This window comes from Micromys minutus, assembly GCF_963924665.1.
Source record: "Micromys minutus genome assembly, chromosome: 21".
Lineage (NCBI taxonomy): Eukaryota > Metazoa > Chordata > Mammalia > Rodentia > Muridae > Micromys > Micromys minutus.
The window spans coordinates 9,154,825-9,171,265 of record NC_137956.1 but is presented as its reverse complement, the minus strand read 5'-3'; the positions used below and the strand labels follow the sequence as shown (position 1 = coordinate 9,171,265).

The following is a 16,441-nucleotide window of genomic DNA, read 5'->3' as shown; positions in this document are numbered from 1 at the left end:
AAAGTCATAGGAAAAAAGAGTCCGCATCGAAGGTATGTCAGGCTTCCTGAGAGGCACACTTACATTTCCTTACAATGGCTGTGTCGGCGACCCTGTGTCTTCTTAAGTTAGGTTGCACAAAGAATGCAACTTTCATGTTTAAAAGGTTAGGCAAGCTTGAGCCATAAAATGACTCAGCAGATAAAGACAGCCACTGTTGAGCCTGGGGACCTAAGTGACCCACATGGTGGAAGAGGCACCAAGTGGCTAAAGTTGTCCTCTGATCTCCATCCTATGACTGGACACCCACATGCACACACACACACACAAGCATACATATGCACACACCATTATCCCTGTAGGCAATTTGGGTTTTATTATTAGCTGCATCAACCAGAAAGACAAAGTAGACCAGAGGGAGGGGCTTCCCTGCCTTCTCCTGTCCTCTTAATTTTCAGTCTTCAGACCTGCTTCAGTCTCTCAAGAAAGACATTGTATCAGCTACTTTTCTATTGCTGTGATAAAACACTGACCAAGGCTACTTACCTAAAGAGTTTATTTGGGCTATGGTTCCAGAGTGATGAAAGTCCATCACCACCACCACCATCACCACCACCACCACCACCATCATCACCACCACCACCATCACCACCACCACCACCATCACCATCACCACCATCACCATCACCACCACCATCACCATCACCACCATCACCACCACCACCACCATCACCATCACCACCATCACCACCACCACCATTACCATCACCATCATCACCATCACCACCATCACCATCACCACCACCATCACCATCACCACCATCACCACCACCATCACCATCACCACCACCATCACCATCACCACCACCACCACCATCACCACCATCACCACCACCATTACCACCACCATCACCACCACCACCACCACCACCATCACCACCACTACCACCATCACCACCACCACCACCACCATCACCACCATCACCATCACCACAACCACCATCACTACCATCACCACCACCACCACCATTACCACCATCACCATCACCACAACCACCATCACCACCATCACCATCACCACCACCACCATCACCACCATCACCATCACCATCATCACCACCATCATCACCACCACCATCATCACCACCATCACCATCACCACCACCACCATCACCACCATCACCATCACCATCATCACCACCATCACCATCACCACAACCACCATCACCACCATCACCACCACCACCACCACCACCACCACCATCACCACCACCACCACCATCACCACCACCACCACCACCACCATCACCACCACCACCATCACCATAGCAGCAGGCAGGCACATGATAGCTGGAGCAGCAAGCTGAAAGTTCATAGTTTAACCTGTAATCAGGAAATGGAGGGCAAATTGTGAATGGCATGTAGCTTTAACACCTCAAAGCCAGCTCCCAATGACACGCTTCCTTCAACAGGTCACACCTCCTAAACCTCCCGGAAGGCACCATCACCTGGGGAAACATAAATTCTAATGTCCAAAGATCATGGATGACATCTCATTCAAGCCAACACAAACATTAATTTATTCCTGAAGGTGACGCCTACATAAGCTTCTTATATTGCAAAGGCCCTACCTTCAAAACCTTTTCATTGGCAATTTAAACTTCAATGTGATTTTTGACAGGTATAATCAATATCGAAACCATAGCAAGGGTGTGTGTGTGTGTGTGTGTGTGTGTGTGTGTGTGTGTTTACATGTGTACAGGTGCATCTGATGGTGTAATTGCACATATACATGTGTACCTGTGTACTTGTGGGTATGTTTACATAGGGGCTTCGGTACCTGTTGGCATTCATGTGAAGGCCAGGGACAACCTAGGGCATTATTCCTCAGCCACCAACCACTTTGTGTTTAAAACATGCTCTCCCACTGACCTGGTATTTATCAAGCAATATAAGTTAACTGGTCATCAAGCCAAAGAAATATGCCTATCCCCATTTTCCTAATGTTGAGAATACAAGTATGTGCCTCTGGGTTCAACCTTTATTCTTAATGTGGGTTCAGGGATCAACTTTGTGAGTGCAGGCAGTTTACCAGCCCAGCTATGTCACTGGCCTCCTTGTAGGAGATTTTAAGCAAAAGAACCATAAGATCTGATTTCTAGAAAGATACGTTGGCCCCCAGGATATAAGATACTGAATTGAGAAGAGATTTGAGATACATGGTAAATCCGTTAGAAAGTGGAGGTGAAGGGTTGCTTGAACTCACAAGGGTTACTGGAGAAAGAGACATACAAAAGGCCCTAAGATTTAGAAGTAGAGCCAACAAGGGCGGCTGGATCCAATGTGGGGAAATAAAGGGAGAAAGGTAAGAAAAGCTCCTAGATTTTTGTCTTATCTACTGAATGGCAAATGAGCTTTCACCAACATAGGAACAAAGATCAGGTCGGTAGCGGGTTGGGAGGGGGAGTCAAGCATCATCTAGACACAAATGTTCCCTGGAAATTCCAAGGTGTGAGTACTCCGTTACTGACAGATGCTTGGAAAAGCTTTTTTTTCTAATGACCTGGTCCATCCCACCCACCCCAACCCTATACACTGTGTGAATCAAAACTCTCTCCTCTTCAATGAAAGCCTCCTGAGGGGAACTTGGCCAAAGCAGATCAGTAGAAATCTCCAGTCTAGTCTCTCCTGAGCCATGCGAAGATACTTAGTTTCTCAGGCTGGCTTACACTGAGAACCTGCAGAATCTTGTGAAGAAGGAGACTTCCCATTCAAGGTCACAGAGAGGATTGAGTTGTTACTTCTAAACAATGTTTTTTTTTTTTTATTGTTATCCCCCCACCCCACCCCACCCCCGCGCACTGAAGACTCCAGTGTCAGCAATCCAAGATGGCTTTCCTAACCATGAAAACGATGAAACAGTATCTAACACCTTGACCTTGTCCAATGGCTTGGAAAGGAGAACTAATCCCCATGGGGAAGGTGACTTTGAGGAGCTCCAGTATTTCCCCAACTTTTATGCACTACTTACAAGCATCGACTCAGGTAACCACCACTTTATGAGCATGCAGAAGGGAAATGAGACAGTAATTCTTGGAAGTGTGTGGGTGGCTTTCTTCCTGTTCATGGTTCCCAAGTGCACTTCTCCATGACATAAACTGTTGGCTGGGAAAAACATTTCACTTTTTTTTTTCAAAAAAGCAGTGTACTAGCCATGGGAAGGGTAATCCGGAAATGTAGAGTTTCTGGATAATTTAATCTTGCTAATAGACAGTTTGTTTATTTATTCAATAAACAGTCATGGAACATCTGCTGGGTACAGGTACCCAAATGTCTCACATGCTGAGAGGAATCACCATCCCGCCCTGACACAGCCCAGCCTTCACTCTATAGTATGGCTGGGTTTTGTTATCAGCCTTTTTTACTTTATTTAGTTATTCATTTTGGGTGTAGGCGTGTGTGCCACAGTGCACATGTGAAGATTAGAGGACAGTTTAAAGAAATCAGGTTTTGTTCTGTCGGCTGCAAGGATTCTCGGGATGGGATGCAGGGCCATCAGGCTTGGCAGAGAGTGCTCTTAGCTCTTAGCAACTATGTCATCTCGCTGGTCCCTCAGCTTTTTTAATGCTTTGTTCTCAGCTTTAGTGGATCGTAATTGATATGGTATTATATATTTATATATATTTTTTATATCCCTATAATCCCAGCTCTTGGGAGGCTGAGGTAAAAGAATAACCATGAGTATGGGTCCAGCCTGGTCTATATGGTGGGCTAGCCTTAGCAACATAGCATGATTCTGTGTCTCACCACGCCAAATTGTATACAATATGCACATGGCGTGGTGCTTTGGTGTTCATCTACATTGTGAATGAGCATCATTGCTAGCAGCTGTACATCTATCACCCGTATACATAGTTGCCATTGTCTGTTTATTCGTTTTCTTCTTGTTATTGTAAGAGTTGGCCCTCTGAGCAAATTTCAAGTACGTGATCCAGTGATGTCAGCCAAAGCCACCAAGCTGCACAGTGTCCTGACTCATTCACACTACAGAACAGAGACTTGATGCCTTTGACCAGCACCTCCCAGCTTTTCCCTCTACACCCAGTCTTCGGCAATTCCATTCTAATTCTATGACCTTGGCTATTTTAAATTCCACATACCGTAGTCTCTCCATAAATGTAGAGGGGACGTCAGGACTTCCTTCAGATAGTAAATCCACACCTACTCAAGTCCTTTATGCAAAATGGTGCAGAGACTGTGGCTGAAGCTCGGAGATAGAGTGCTTTCCTAGCATGTCCAAGGGCTTGGATTCCGTTACCTGTAACATACATGCATGCATGCAGAGAGGAAGTGGGGAGAGGGAGAGAAAGGAAGGGAAGAAGAGAGGGAGGGAGGGAGGGAGGGAGAGGGGGAGGGAGGGAGGGAGAGGGGGAGGATAAAATATAGTATTTTCATGTAGTCATCACACATCCTCCATGGACCTTAAGTCATCTCTGAATTACTCACAATGCCTACCCCAGTGGAATGCTATGGAAATAGTTTTTCTGTCTTGCTTGGAAAATTGTGACCAAAAAAAAAAAAAAAAAAGATCTGTTTGTGCTCACTAAATTTTTCTTTCTTTCATTCTTTCTTTTTCTTTAGTATTTTTGATCCTTGGTTAGTTGAATCCATGGGTAATGAACTGAGAGAAGGCACTATCTGTGTCTGCCTTGTTTCACCTAGTGTGTTTTCTAGGCACATTGTCAAAAGAGAAAACGAAACATGGAGAGGAAGTCCTGCCAGGTGTCTTCAATCTTTTTGGAAAGCTGTCTTCATCTTCCTCTCTTAGTGGGAACCTTGTTTGTCCTCCAAAGGATTCAGGGCATTACTAGATATTTGCAGCTTGGATTGTGTGTGTGTGTGTGTGTGTGTGTGTGTGTGTGTGTGTGTGTGTGTGTGTTTTCCAGTGAGTTCAAGGAGCACTGGAGGAAGGAAGTCAGGAGCACACATACACTCAGGGAGACTGTTCGTTTTTAAACAAGTCCTAGCCCAGTCTCGTCTGTCACATGTGTACTGAGCTGTCTGCAGGATCTGGCTCCTTTTGTTTCTGGTTCATCCGCAATGGCCGTCTCCAGCTCTCCTGTTGCTGTTCAGGCAGATTCCCTGCACCGCCCCAGTGGTTTCCCCTGTTACTGCTCTCAAGTGAGCAACTGTGTAAGAGTTTCTGGAACTGGAATCGGTTCCCTCCATAAAGTGATCTTACAATGAGCTTCCATTCCCAGAGAGTTCTGTGTGCCCTTCAGGTCCAGACACTGGCCAGATGGCTCCGGCCTCTCTGCTTGAAGCTGCCAGGCCGTGCGTCTGGGGGGTCTGTTCTGCACCATTTTGTCCCATTGGTTGGCAAATGACCAGCTCAGAACCTCTGTCACTCTAGTGAGTCACTGAAGAGCATCAGCATAATGCTAAATATACACGCATGTCCTTGATCTCCTACTGTGATGGCTAAAGTCAAGTCTTATTCATCTTCCTCCCAACCTGTGAGTTTCACAGTATCTTAAAAATCCTGCTGTATAGAGCATTCTTTATTGACCTTTCAGGCAGCTTGGTTTGTGTGTTTCATTGATTGTTTTAAGACAGTGTCATATATCCCAGGCTGACCTCAAACTCCATACCCAAGGGTGACATTGAATTTCTAATCCTCCTGTCCCTGCTTCCCAGATGCTGGGATTGTAGGCATGGATGTATCATCACATCCGGTTTATTCAGAGCTTAAACCTCAGCACCTTGTACACACTAAGCAAGCACTGTACCGACTGAGCTAAAATCCCAGCACCAGATGCTAGCTTTTTACTGTCTCCTTTATTGCTACAATAGTTCAGATGTAACTAAAGCCCCCGTGGAAAAGTTAATATTAATATGTACACATTTCTTTCTTTCTTTCTTTCTTTCTTTCTTTCTTTTCTTGGAAGGACAAGCTGTAACAGAGGTTCTTTAGGAAATAGTCCTGCTGTAGGCATGTTTCCTGAGGCTGCTACATGAATAAGTACATAGGGCAAACAAACCAAAGGTCTAAAGAGACTTTCCTGGAATCTTCGAATGTGTACCAGGACAAAGACATTGGAGATTAGTACTTGTATACTCAGGTCACAGGCCCGAGCTTATTTGCTTGGAGAACCAGGAGGGTAAACTGAGTCTAGCATGGCTCTCCGGCTAGCTGTTTCCATGGCCACACTGTGGTTTAACTGCCTTTGTTGTTCCTGTGCATTCTGTAAAATATTGTTGACCAAGACAACTTGTCGCCTGGCATTAAGCAGCTTCTTGACATAGGGGTCCAGATCCAGGGCCACCTTCAGATCCTCATTGATCCAGCACAGTTTTGTAACTAGGTGGTCAATTTGTTCCTGGAGCTCCACTTGGCTTTCTCTGACTGCGTGCAAGTGAGAGTCGAGCTGCTGCACTGCTGGTTGCAGAAACTCCAAGAGACCCTCAGGGCATGTGCCCCCCACTGCCACCACTAGGGTCCTGACCCCTGACAGAGCCTTGGAACCAGCCACAGCCATCAAGAACTGCCCTGACACCCTCAGCCCGCCGCAAGGGCTGCCGGGCATGTACTCATTTCTAAACGCAGTTTGGTATAGCTGTATACTGCCCTATATTTCCAATCATGTGTCGGTTTGGGAGCTTTGGGGGGTTATTTCAGTTAAATGTATGTGGATTTAGTAATAAATAAACAGAAAGATATTTCAATACCTATGAAGCTATATTTCATAAATTAACAGTGAAAATTAAAACTATTTTCTACCACTTGTCTTTAAATTAGTTTTGTTCTCATGGGGGCTGGAGAGATGTTAAGAACAGTTAAGGGCACTGACTGCTCTTCCAGAAGACCCGAGTTCAATCTTCAGCATCCACACTGTGGCTCATAACCTTCTGTAACTCCAGTTTCAGGGGAATCCGTCCCCCTCTTCTGACTTCTGCAGCCAAAACACATGAAATAATATGAATGGAAATATTTTAATGAATTTTTTTTTGCTTTGTTTTCCATAGAAAAGGAAGCAAAAGAGAAAGAAACCCTGATCACCATCATGAAGACCTTGATTGACTTTGTGAAGATGATGGTGAAGTACGGAACAATATCTCCAGAGGAAGGCGTTTCCTACCTTGGTGAGACCCTGCCTCACTTTACCACAGCCATTCCCATTGCTCAAAGCAAAGTAAGGCTCTGGCAATAATTACTTCACTAATTTGATGATTTATGCCAGAGCAGCCCAGATCTCCAGGGTAACAGAACCGCCTGGGTTTGTGATGCATACAAACAAAATTAATTAGGCAGCCTCTACTTTTCCTCTTAATAAATACAGCTTAAAGGGAAATCTCCCACATTTTTACATTAAATTTTACTTTATGAGTAAAGTAAGTGCTTTATGATAATCCTTAGGTAGCAATTTTATTACAGTTTAACTCGTTAATATTTTTTTAACTTGTGTTTAGAAATTCAGATTAAGCCTTGATTTTTTTCCCCCTCTGAGTACTGTACGTGGCAAGCAGAAAGTGCTAGAGCAGCAGTCAGGAGCCCCCCCCCTCCCCGTTATGCTGGGAAGAAAAAAGAACTAGAGCAGCAGTCAGGAGGCCCCTCCGCTATGCTGGGAAGAAAGGCCCTGCACCTGGCAAAGCTTCACTTCTTACATCTGTAAAATGAAGGATGAAACAGCACTGATTGCTGGCTTGCTCAGTCTGCTTTCTTAAAGCGCCAGTGCCACCAACTCAGGGGTAGCGCCGCCACCACGATCACTTCCATATCACTTGTCACTCAAGAAAATGCATCACGGGTTTGCCCACAGACTCACCCACAGGCTGGCATGTTTTGGGGTGCCTCATTGCAATTGAAGTTCCCTCTTCCTAAATGACTCTAGCTTATGCCAAATCAACATAAAACTAGCCAGTGCACACATGGTACACACACATACATAAAGAGGAAATATTCATACACATTCAATAAATCTTAAAAAATTAAAATATGGTTTCTCGGTTATGTATTGGGGGTGCTCAGATGTTTGTTTGTCTTTTAAGGAGTTTTCTTTCCCTGGGTACTTTTTTCCACCCATGTGGTTTTGGCAAGGTGACCTCAGAGTCTCTGCTAGGGCAAAGAGAAGCAAAGGGATAAGGAAATGCCACTGGAAATGACAGCAGGATGCAGAATGATCCAAGGGGGCCCAAGGATTTTCTCATAAGTACAGTTGGTTCTTCCTGGTTTTATTTTGATTACAAAAAAGGAACATCTTTCTTTTAAAAACTATTCAAGGCAGAAAGAAAGAAAGAAAGAAAGAAAGAAAGAAAGAAAGAAAGGAAGGAAGGAAGGAAGGAAGGAAGGAAGGAAGGAAGGAAAGAAGAAGGAAGAAAGAAGGAAGAAAGAAGGAAAGAAAGAAAAAAGAAAGGAAACATAAGAGAAAGTTAAAAATCACTCCTGATACCAATGCCCTCGTAACATTTTGGTTTAGTCTTCCAGGTGTCTTGTCTATGTAGGTGTATATGTGTACATACCTGTGTTCTTTACCTTAAAAGGAAGTGTGTTCATGTTATAGTTGGTGCTGTCCAGCCAACTCAGTTCCTCTAACACCGTGGTTCTCAACCTTCCTAATGCTTTGACCCTTTAATACAGATCCTGATGTTGTGGTGGCACACACACCCCCCCCCAACCATAAAATTATTTTCATTGCTACCTCCTAACTGCAATTTTGCTACTGCTAGGAATCATTATGTAAGATTCTGTGTTTTCCAATTGCCTTAGGCGACCTCTGTGAAAGGGTCATTTGACACCCAAAATGGCCACAGACCACAAGTGGAGAACCTCTAGTGCTCGGAACCTTAATCTAAATACTTGATATGCAGGATATTTGCTGTGTGACCCCAAAGACGTCATGACCCACAGGTTGAGGACCGAAGCTCTAACAGAATACCAGATGTTATTCGGGACAATGTCAACAGTGAGACTTGGGAACTCTGTGCTTTGACATTTTTCCAGTGAAAATATGTCAAGATACTGCAAAGACTTACGTGTAACCAGTTGTTCCTGAAGCTACCTGATGCTAAGTGTCTAACATGGTAACCACTAACCACAAGTTGCTTCTTACACAAAGAGTCATTAGAGTTAAGTGCTTACTAAGCTAAGCCAGCTGGCCAGGAGGCGTGGTGACTCAGCCTGTTATCCCAGCACTAGGGAAGCTAAGGTAGGGGATTCAAAAAGAGCGGGAAGCCAGCCTTGCTGCAGCCAAAGTTTCAGGTCAGTCTAGGGTATGAGGCTCTGATTTAAAGGAAATTAAAATTTTTTAAAAATGAGTGAATAAATAAATAAAATCGAAGACAGGAGTTGTGGTGTGTGCCTGTAATCGCCACATATGGGAGTAAACATTTAATGTTATGTCTCAGGAAATTAAAGCACATTTCTTCTCTTCTCTCTAGAAAACTTGGATGAGACGATCGCTCTGCAGACCAAGAACAAGCTAGAAAAAAATAGTACGGACAGCAAAAGCAAGCTTTTCCCAGGTAGGACTTACTTAAGTCTGTGTGTGTTTGTGTGTGTTTGTGTGTGTGTGTGTGTGTGGTGTCTCTCTGTGTGTTGTCTCTGTCTGTGTGGTGTCTGTGTGTGTGTGTCTGTGTGTGTCTGTGTGTGTGGTGTCTCTCTGTGTGTGGTCTCTGTGTGTGTGGTGTCTATGTATGTCTGTGTGTGTATGTGGTGTCTCTGTGTGTGGTCTCTGTGTGTGTGGTGTCTGTGTGTGTCTGTGTGTGTGTGGTGTCTGTGTGTGTCTGTGTGTGTGTGGTGTCTCTGTGTGGGGTGTGTGTGTGTGTGTGTGGTGTCAGTGTGTGTGTGTGTGGTGTCTGTGTGTGTGTCTGGTATGTGTGTGGTGTCTGTGTGTATAGTATGGTGTGTGTGTGTATCTGTATGTGTATGTGGGGTGTGTGGTGTCTGTGTGTGCATGTGTGGTGTCTGTCTGTGTATGTGTGATGTCTGTATGTGTCTCTGTGTGTGTGTGGTGTTTGTGTGTGTGTGTGTGTCTATGTGTGAGGTGTTTTAAACTGTTAAAACTGTTTTCAGGGGTTAATAATGGGCTTCAATAAACACTGATGAAGCATTGCAGATTTCAAAACATTTTAAAATATCAAGTTCAACCATAGGAATGACCACATGTAACCTTGGCTATTTTATAGCCTGTCACGGAAGAGAAATCTTACTACCAAAAATACAAAAAAGTTCTTTCACTTGGGGGTTTCTTTGTTTTTTTCTGGTCTGAGAATTGAACACAGCGCCCCAGTGTGGAAGATTCACATTCTACCCCATAGAAGCACACCTCTAGCAGCGTGCTAAAACTGAGTGTGGGTATTTAACAAAGGAGGAGGAGACAGGTTACAAACAGTGAATCCTTCATAAAAACCTCCATCTGTGTCTTCTTCCCTCTTCTGGAAGCCACCATTCCCTGGCTACCTGACATTCCCCACTGTCCCCACAGTCCCCACAGATGCGCTGTGACCCCACAGTGTGCCCCTCGTCCCAGCTCTGCCCAGCAAACACCTCAGCACTGAGCTGTGTGAGGAATCCTCTCAAGGGGGAGGAGAACAAAAAGAGAAACAGTTGCAAGTTATGGGCTCTTATGCTTTAGCTACTTTGCCCCCAGCACAGAAATTACATACATGTTGGTGATCCTGTTTTGTGCCCCTAAATGATGTTTTTGTGAGGGATTATTATTATTATTATTATTATTATATTATTATTATTATTATTGTTTAGTTTCTATGCTAGGGCTCAAAGGCAGTCCCCTCATGCTTGCTAGGCAGGTACTCTACCACTTAGCTACATGGTTAACCTTCAGGGTTTTTTATATTTATTTTATGTGTATATGTGTATGTGTGTGTGTGTTTGTGTGTATATGTGTGTATGTGTGTGAGTATGTGTGTGTATTTGTATGTATGTATGTATATGTATGTGTGTATATGTGTGTATGTATGTATGTCTGTATGTATGTGTGTGTGTTTCTGTGTATATGTGTCTGTATGTCTGTGTATGTGTGTGTTTGTGTGTGTATGTGTTTGTGTGTGTATGAATGTGTGTATGTGTATGTATGTGTAGTGTGCATATGTGAGTATGTGGGTATGTGTGGTGTGTATGTGTGGGTATGTATGTGTGTATGTGTGTGTATGTGTGGGTATGTGTGTGTCTGTGGTGGGTATGTGTGTATGTGTGGTGTGTATGTGTGGGTATGTGTTTATGTGTGTATGTGTGTCTGTATGTGTGGGTATGTGTGTATGTGTATGTATGTGTGTATGTGTGTGTATGTATGGTGTGTATGTGTGGGTATATGTGTATGTGTGTGTATGTGTGGGTGTGTGTGGTGTGTATGTGTGGGTATGTGTGTATGTGTGTGTGTGTGAGTATGTGTGTCTGTGTGGTGGGTATATGTGTGTGTCTGTGTGGTGTGTATATGTGGGTATATGTGTATGTGTGGTATGTGTGTGTGTGGTGTGTATGTGTGTGTATATGTGTGTGTGTGTGTGTGTGTGTGTGTGTGTGTGTGTGTGTGTAAAGCAGAAGTCAGCATCAAGTAGCATCCTTATTGCTCTCCACCATTTTTTTTTTTTGAGACACAATCTTTCCCTGAACCTGGAGCTCACAGGTTTGGCCACATTAACTGACCAGCAAGCCGAGCAATCCTCCTGTCTTTGCCTCTCCAGTACTAGAAACTCAAGAGGTCAAAGATGGCGGCAAGAGGACTGTAAATCCAAGGCCAGACTAGGCTACATGAGAACTTGTCTCAAAAGTAACTATTCTTATTTGTAACTGAGGCCTACATAGCACACTGCAGTTGGCTGACAACACCAACTAAATTAAGGAAAATAAGGCTGCGGGTAAAACTCAGCGGTAGAGCGCTTGCCTAGCCAGCATGACACTGGGCTTGCTCTCCAGCCTACGTCCTCTCCAGAAAGGGAGGGAAGGAAGGAGGAAGGCACATAAAACAAATAGCTAGTTTTCATTACACGTGCCAGCTCTTCTGGAGGCTGAGGCAGGAGGATTGCTTAAGCCAGGAGTTCAAGGATAACGGTGAAAGCCCATCTCTAATAACAGAGCAAGACAAGCAGTGACTGTCTGATGGCAGTGTAGCTGAAGGAAGAGTGCCCATGCAGAACTTGGAATGCTGGGGGTCTGGGCCCAGCTTCTTATTAACTCCATAGGTGACTCTGAGCAATTTTTCTCCCAGAGCCTCAGTTTCCTCTTCTGTGAAATGAGGGCTAGGGCTTGGATAACCACGGAAATCACTCTCAGTCTAAAAAATATAACACGACCTCAAACTGTCTTTTCAACAAAGTTTGTTCCCATTAAAAAACTAAAGGTGTGGGGTGGTGTTTTAACCACTGTGCCCTGTCTGATCACAGTGCCAGCGGAGAAGAGTCATGAAGAAACGGACAGTACCAAGGAAGAAGCCGCCAAGATGGAAAAGGAATACGGAAGTCTAAAGGACTCTACAAAAGATGATAACTCCAACCTGGGTGGAAAGACAGATGAAGCCAAAGGTATGGCTCTAACAGCTCTGGAGTGGGCAATGAAGCCGGGGAAGCAGAGGTTTTTAACACTCAAGCGAGGCAGTCCAAAACCAACCCCCCCCCAGCACAATCTGTGCCGTTAAGATTAGCAGAGAGGGGAGCTCCAACATCAAGTCCCCCACAGCACGATCTGTGTGGCTAAGATTAGCAGAGAGGGGAGCTCCAACATCAAGTCCCCCACAGCACAATCTGTGTGGCTAAGATTAGCAGAGTGGGGAGCTCCAACATCAAGCCCACACGGTGCAGTCTGCGAGGTCGAGATTAGCATGCAGCACCTTTGCTGGAATAACAGTGTGTTTTAATCGTGTTGGGTCTTCTGGGACGGCAAGCTGGCTTCATTCTTCCGTAGTCAGTGGCTGTTGGACTTGGGGAGAGATATTCACGATTTAAAGAATATTCAGTCACTTGTATTTTTATGTGTTTAATGTTCAGTTTATTATCCTAATCTATTGAAAAAATGTTTTCGTTTGTTTACAGAAGAAAGAACCTATTGGCTTTACCATTCTACATTTTGATCCACAGTCATATTTACTGTCTTAGATTTTGTTTAGTCAGTCAGTTGAGCTTGTTGTTTTGAGACAGGACAGTTCAGGTTGGTCTAGACCTCTGTGTGTAAAACCCTCAGGCTTGTCTCCTGGCAACCCTCCTTCCTCCTGCTCCCATGTATGGGAGTTACAGGCATGAGCACTCTTCTCGATAGTTCTCCGGTTCATTGCAGTAGGGCTCAATCGGTCGTGTGGCTTGAGTGAACGGGATTAGCAAAGCCAAGTCTTCACCCAGGCGGCAGTGCAGCACGGAAGTGCATTTAAGAGCTAGATAAAATCACGAATTCAGTGCATCCCTTTGATTTAAATATAAACGTATCTGTGGCCTACAAAATTCACACCTTCCTAGGATTTTACAAGCTTTCTCAGAAATCAACCTCCCTCCAGGAAAAAGACTTGGTGGGGCCAAATTCTAAATCAATAAGTCCTCTGCTTGAGGGCAGAAAGTAGATTCTGAAGTAGGCTCCCAGTTTGAGCCCCTTTTATTACAAGTTTAATGGTTACATCATAGGAAAACCTACATCCCTATGTCTCAAGCTACCTTGTTTGAAGCATGGCGTCTTTCCCAGGAGCTGGGCAGAGATGATGGCTCTGCTTTATGTTTCTGTCTTCAGGTAACGTGAACCTCTTTGGTATGATTGAAGCCCACTGGGCCTCACCAATGCCTCAGTACGAGGTTCATCTGGATATTTTACTCCTCAGGAGGAGCAGGAGTGGATCGGTGCTCTCTCCTGGGGGGTGGGGGACTGGTACTCAGCTAAGTTGTCTTCTGAGAACATGGCACTGACCCCGTTATTCTGACTCGGTACGAACTTCCCACTCCACCGAACCCTTGATTACATTACTCTATGGTGAGGGCAAATGAGTCTAACATAGTTAGAAAACACCAAACTGAACACAAGTTTGTTCTTACAGTTGCTCATTTTCACCGTTTTTCCCAAAGGATGGTTTGCTTCTGTTACAAAATTCATCGGGAACACCCATTTACACTATGCAGAAAATAAGTGCACAGATGTGGCTGAAGGCAAGACTGACTGGGCTTTCTTTCTCTCTTCCTTTTTTCTTTCTATATTTAAAGGCAGGGTCTTTAACCTTGGCTGGCTGGGAACTCACTGTGCAGCCCAGTCTGGATGTGAAGTTGCAGCCGTCCTCTTGACAGCCTTTTGAGAATTAGGACAAGAGCTCTGAGCCACCATGCAGGGCAGAGCCACATGCACACACACCCGATTGATTGGCGAGCAGGCAGGAGGAGCACAGGCTTCCTTCAGGGAAGAGTTAGAGGCGCTGCTGAATCAAACAGAGAACAAGATAAGGGCCCAGCTAAAGTAATTTAAGAAAATTATCGTAAGGAGGACACATTGGCAAGAATGTTCTCAGAGAGTCTCTTTTGGTCTTGGAGTATGGGGTGATGGTGCCATGTAACCACAGTTAATATTTCCCAGCTAGGCAAGCAGATGCTAGACGTGCATAGAGTATGTGTGGAAAAAATGCTGACAACACTAATAATGTCCTCAGGCTTATATCACTTCACTTTACAAGATAGAATTCAAAGGCATTTTGTTTCACAAAAATCTAGAATGGGGCCAGAGAGCTGGCTCTGCGGTTAAGAGCACTTGCTGCTCTTGCAGAGGACCCGAGTCTGATTCCCAGCATCCAGATCACTGACTCAGCATCACCTGTAACCATAGCCCCAGAGAAACTGATGCTCTCTTCCAACCCCCTCAGGCACAAGCACCTATGTGGCATGCCTTCACACAGACACACATAAACAAAAACTAAACCTTTAAATCAATTTAATTTTTTAGTGAAAAAAAAAATAACACTCTATTCGGCTGGAGAGATGGCTCAGTGGTTAAGACTGCTCTTCCAGAGGTCCTGAGTTCAATTCCCAGCAACCACATGGTGGCTCCCAACCATCTGTAATAGGATCTGATGCCCTCTTCTGGTGTGTCTGAAGACAGCCACAGTGTACTCATATATGAAATAATTAATCTTTAAAAAAAACACTTTTATTTATCAGTGAATGAAAGCTAATTCAATCTACTTTTAAATATAATTTAGTCTATTTAACCTATTGCATTCTACAGGGACTTACATTTTTACTTATTTGTATTTACTTATTTTGGCTTTTTAAGACAGGGTTTTAGGTAATTGAGACTAAACTTGAAACTACTAGGTAGCTGAAGCTGGTCTTAAACTTCTGATCCTCCTGCCTCAAATTTCCAAATGCATAGAATACAGATTTGAGCCACCACACCTGACACAAATTAACAGTCTTTTTTCACATGATAATTTCTAACTGGTAAAGTTATTTGAATGATTCAATGGTTATTTCTAAATTTAGGAATTTACTAATAGTGAAATTTTTATTCTAATTCTAACCATATCCGGAAACTTGCGTAATTTTCTCTAGAGACCAGGGGGATGTTCTTTGTAACGTTCCATTATGTAGGTGCCGCCTCACTGCCACTTGGACGTTCACTTCCTCTCTTTTGATGTGTGAGTCACTGAAAATGTTCTTTTAATTAATTGATTGATTTTTATGGGTGTTCTGCCTGTGTGTGTGTGTGTGTGTGTGTGTGTGTGTATACGTGTGTGTATGTATGTGTGTGTATGTATATGTGTGTATGTATATGTGTGTATGTATATGTGTGCGTAACATACACATACACACACACACACACACACACACACACACACACACACTCAAAGTGCCCAATTGAGGCCAGAAGAGGGCATCTGATTTCCAGGACTGGAGATTATTGTCAACCACCATCCGGGTGCTGGCAATGGAACCAGAGTCCTCTGGAAAAGCATCCGGTGCTCTTAACCACTGAGCAACCTCTCCAGTCTTCTGAAAATCTTTTCAAAACTCATCCACGGGATGAGATGAGCATTGTAACAACACAGGCTCATTCCGGTGCAGTCATTTGCCATGTTGAAAACGAGATGACATCATAGTGGAAAAGGTGACTCGGAGGTGACTTTCACTGCACACCTTCTCATTCCCTTCCCCTTTTTATTGAAGCCAGAGAAGTCAACCTGTTGTCTTCCTAAACTGGCAGCTCCTGAGGATGTTCTTTCTTAAGCAACCTAAGGACAGACCATTGCCTTGGGTCCTGAGGCCTGTGGTTAGATGGGTGCAGACAGTCTGGTCTTCTCTGAGCCAGCAAGAGAGATGGGAGCCCAAACAAACCGCGAGGTTTATATCAACCTACATTGCTGAAAGACATCAAAAGTGTCTCCTCCTTGGTAAAACCATAAACTGACTTTCCAGAATTCCCAGAGAGTAGTAAAGCTGGGCCTTGAACCCATGACCCCCCTGATTCCTAATCCAGGGTCTGTCC

General features: G+C 44.2%; 1 protein-coding gene across 3 annotated transcripts in view; it reads left to right on the top strand.

Annotated features, from left to right (window-relative positions):
• The window catches only part of SCG3 (secretogranin III), a gene marked incomplete at both ends in the record, with an annotated part of 39,812 nt that overhangs the window by 11,057 nt on the left and 12,314 nt on the right, over window positions 1–16,441 (top strand). Inside the window, 4 exons of one of the 3 annotated variants that reach the window (XM_080934918.1) lie at window positions 2,847–3,024; window positions 7,006–7,122; window positions 9,418–9,501; window positions 12,388–12,519. In XM_080934918.1, the coding sequence (XP_080791044.1) occupies window positions 2,847–3,024; window positions 7,006–7,122; window positions 9,418–9,501; window positions 12,388–12,519 (511 nt within the window). Of the gene's footprint in view, window positions 1–2,846; window positions 3,025–7,005; window positions 7,123–9,417; window positions 9,502–12,381; window positions 12,520–16,441 lie in introns of all 3 variants that reach the window. The other 2 variants (XM_080934917.1, XM_080934916.1) reach the window with 2 other exon arrangements.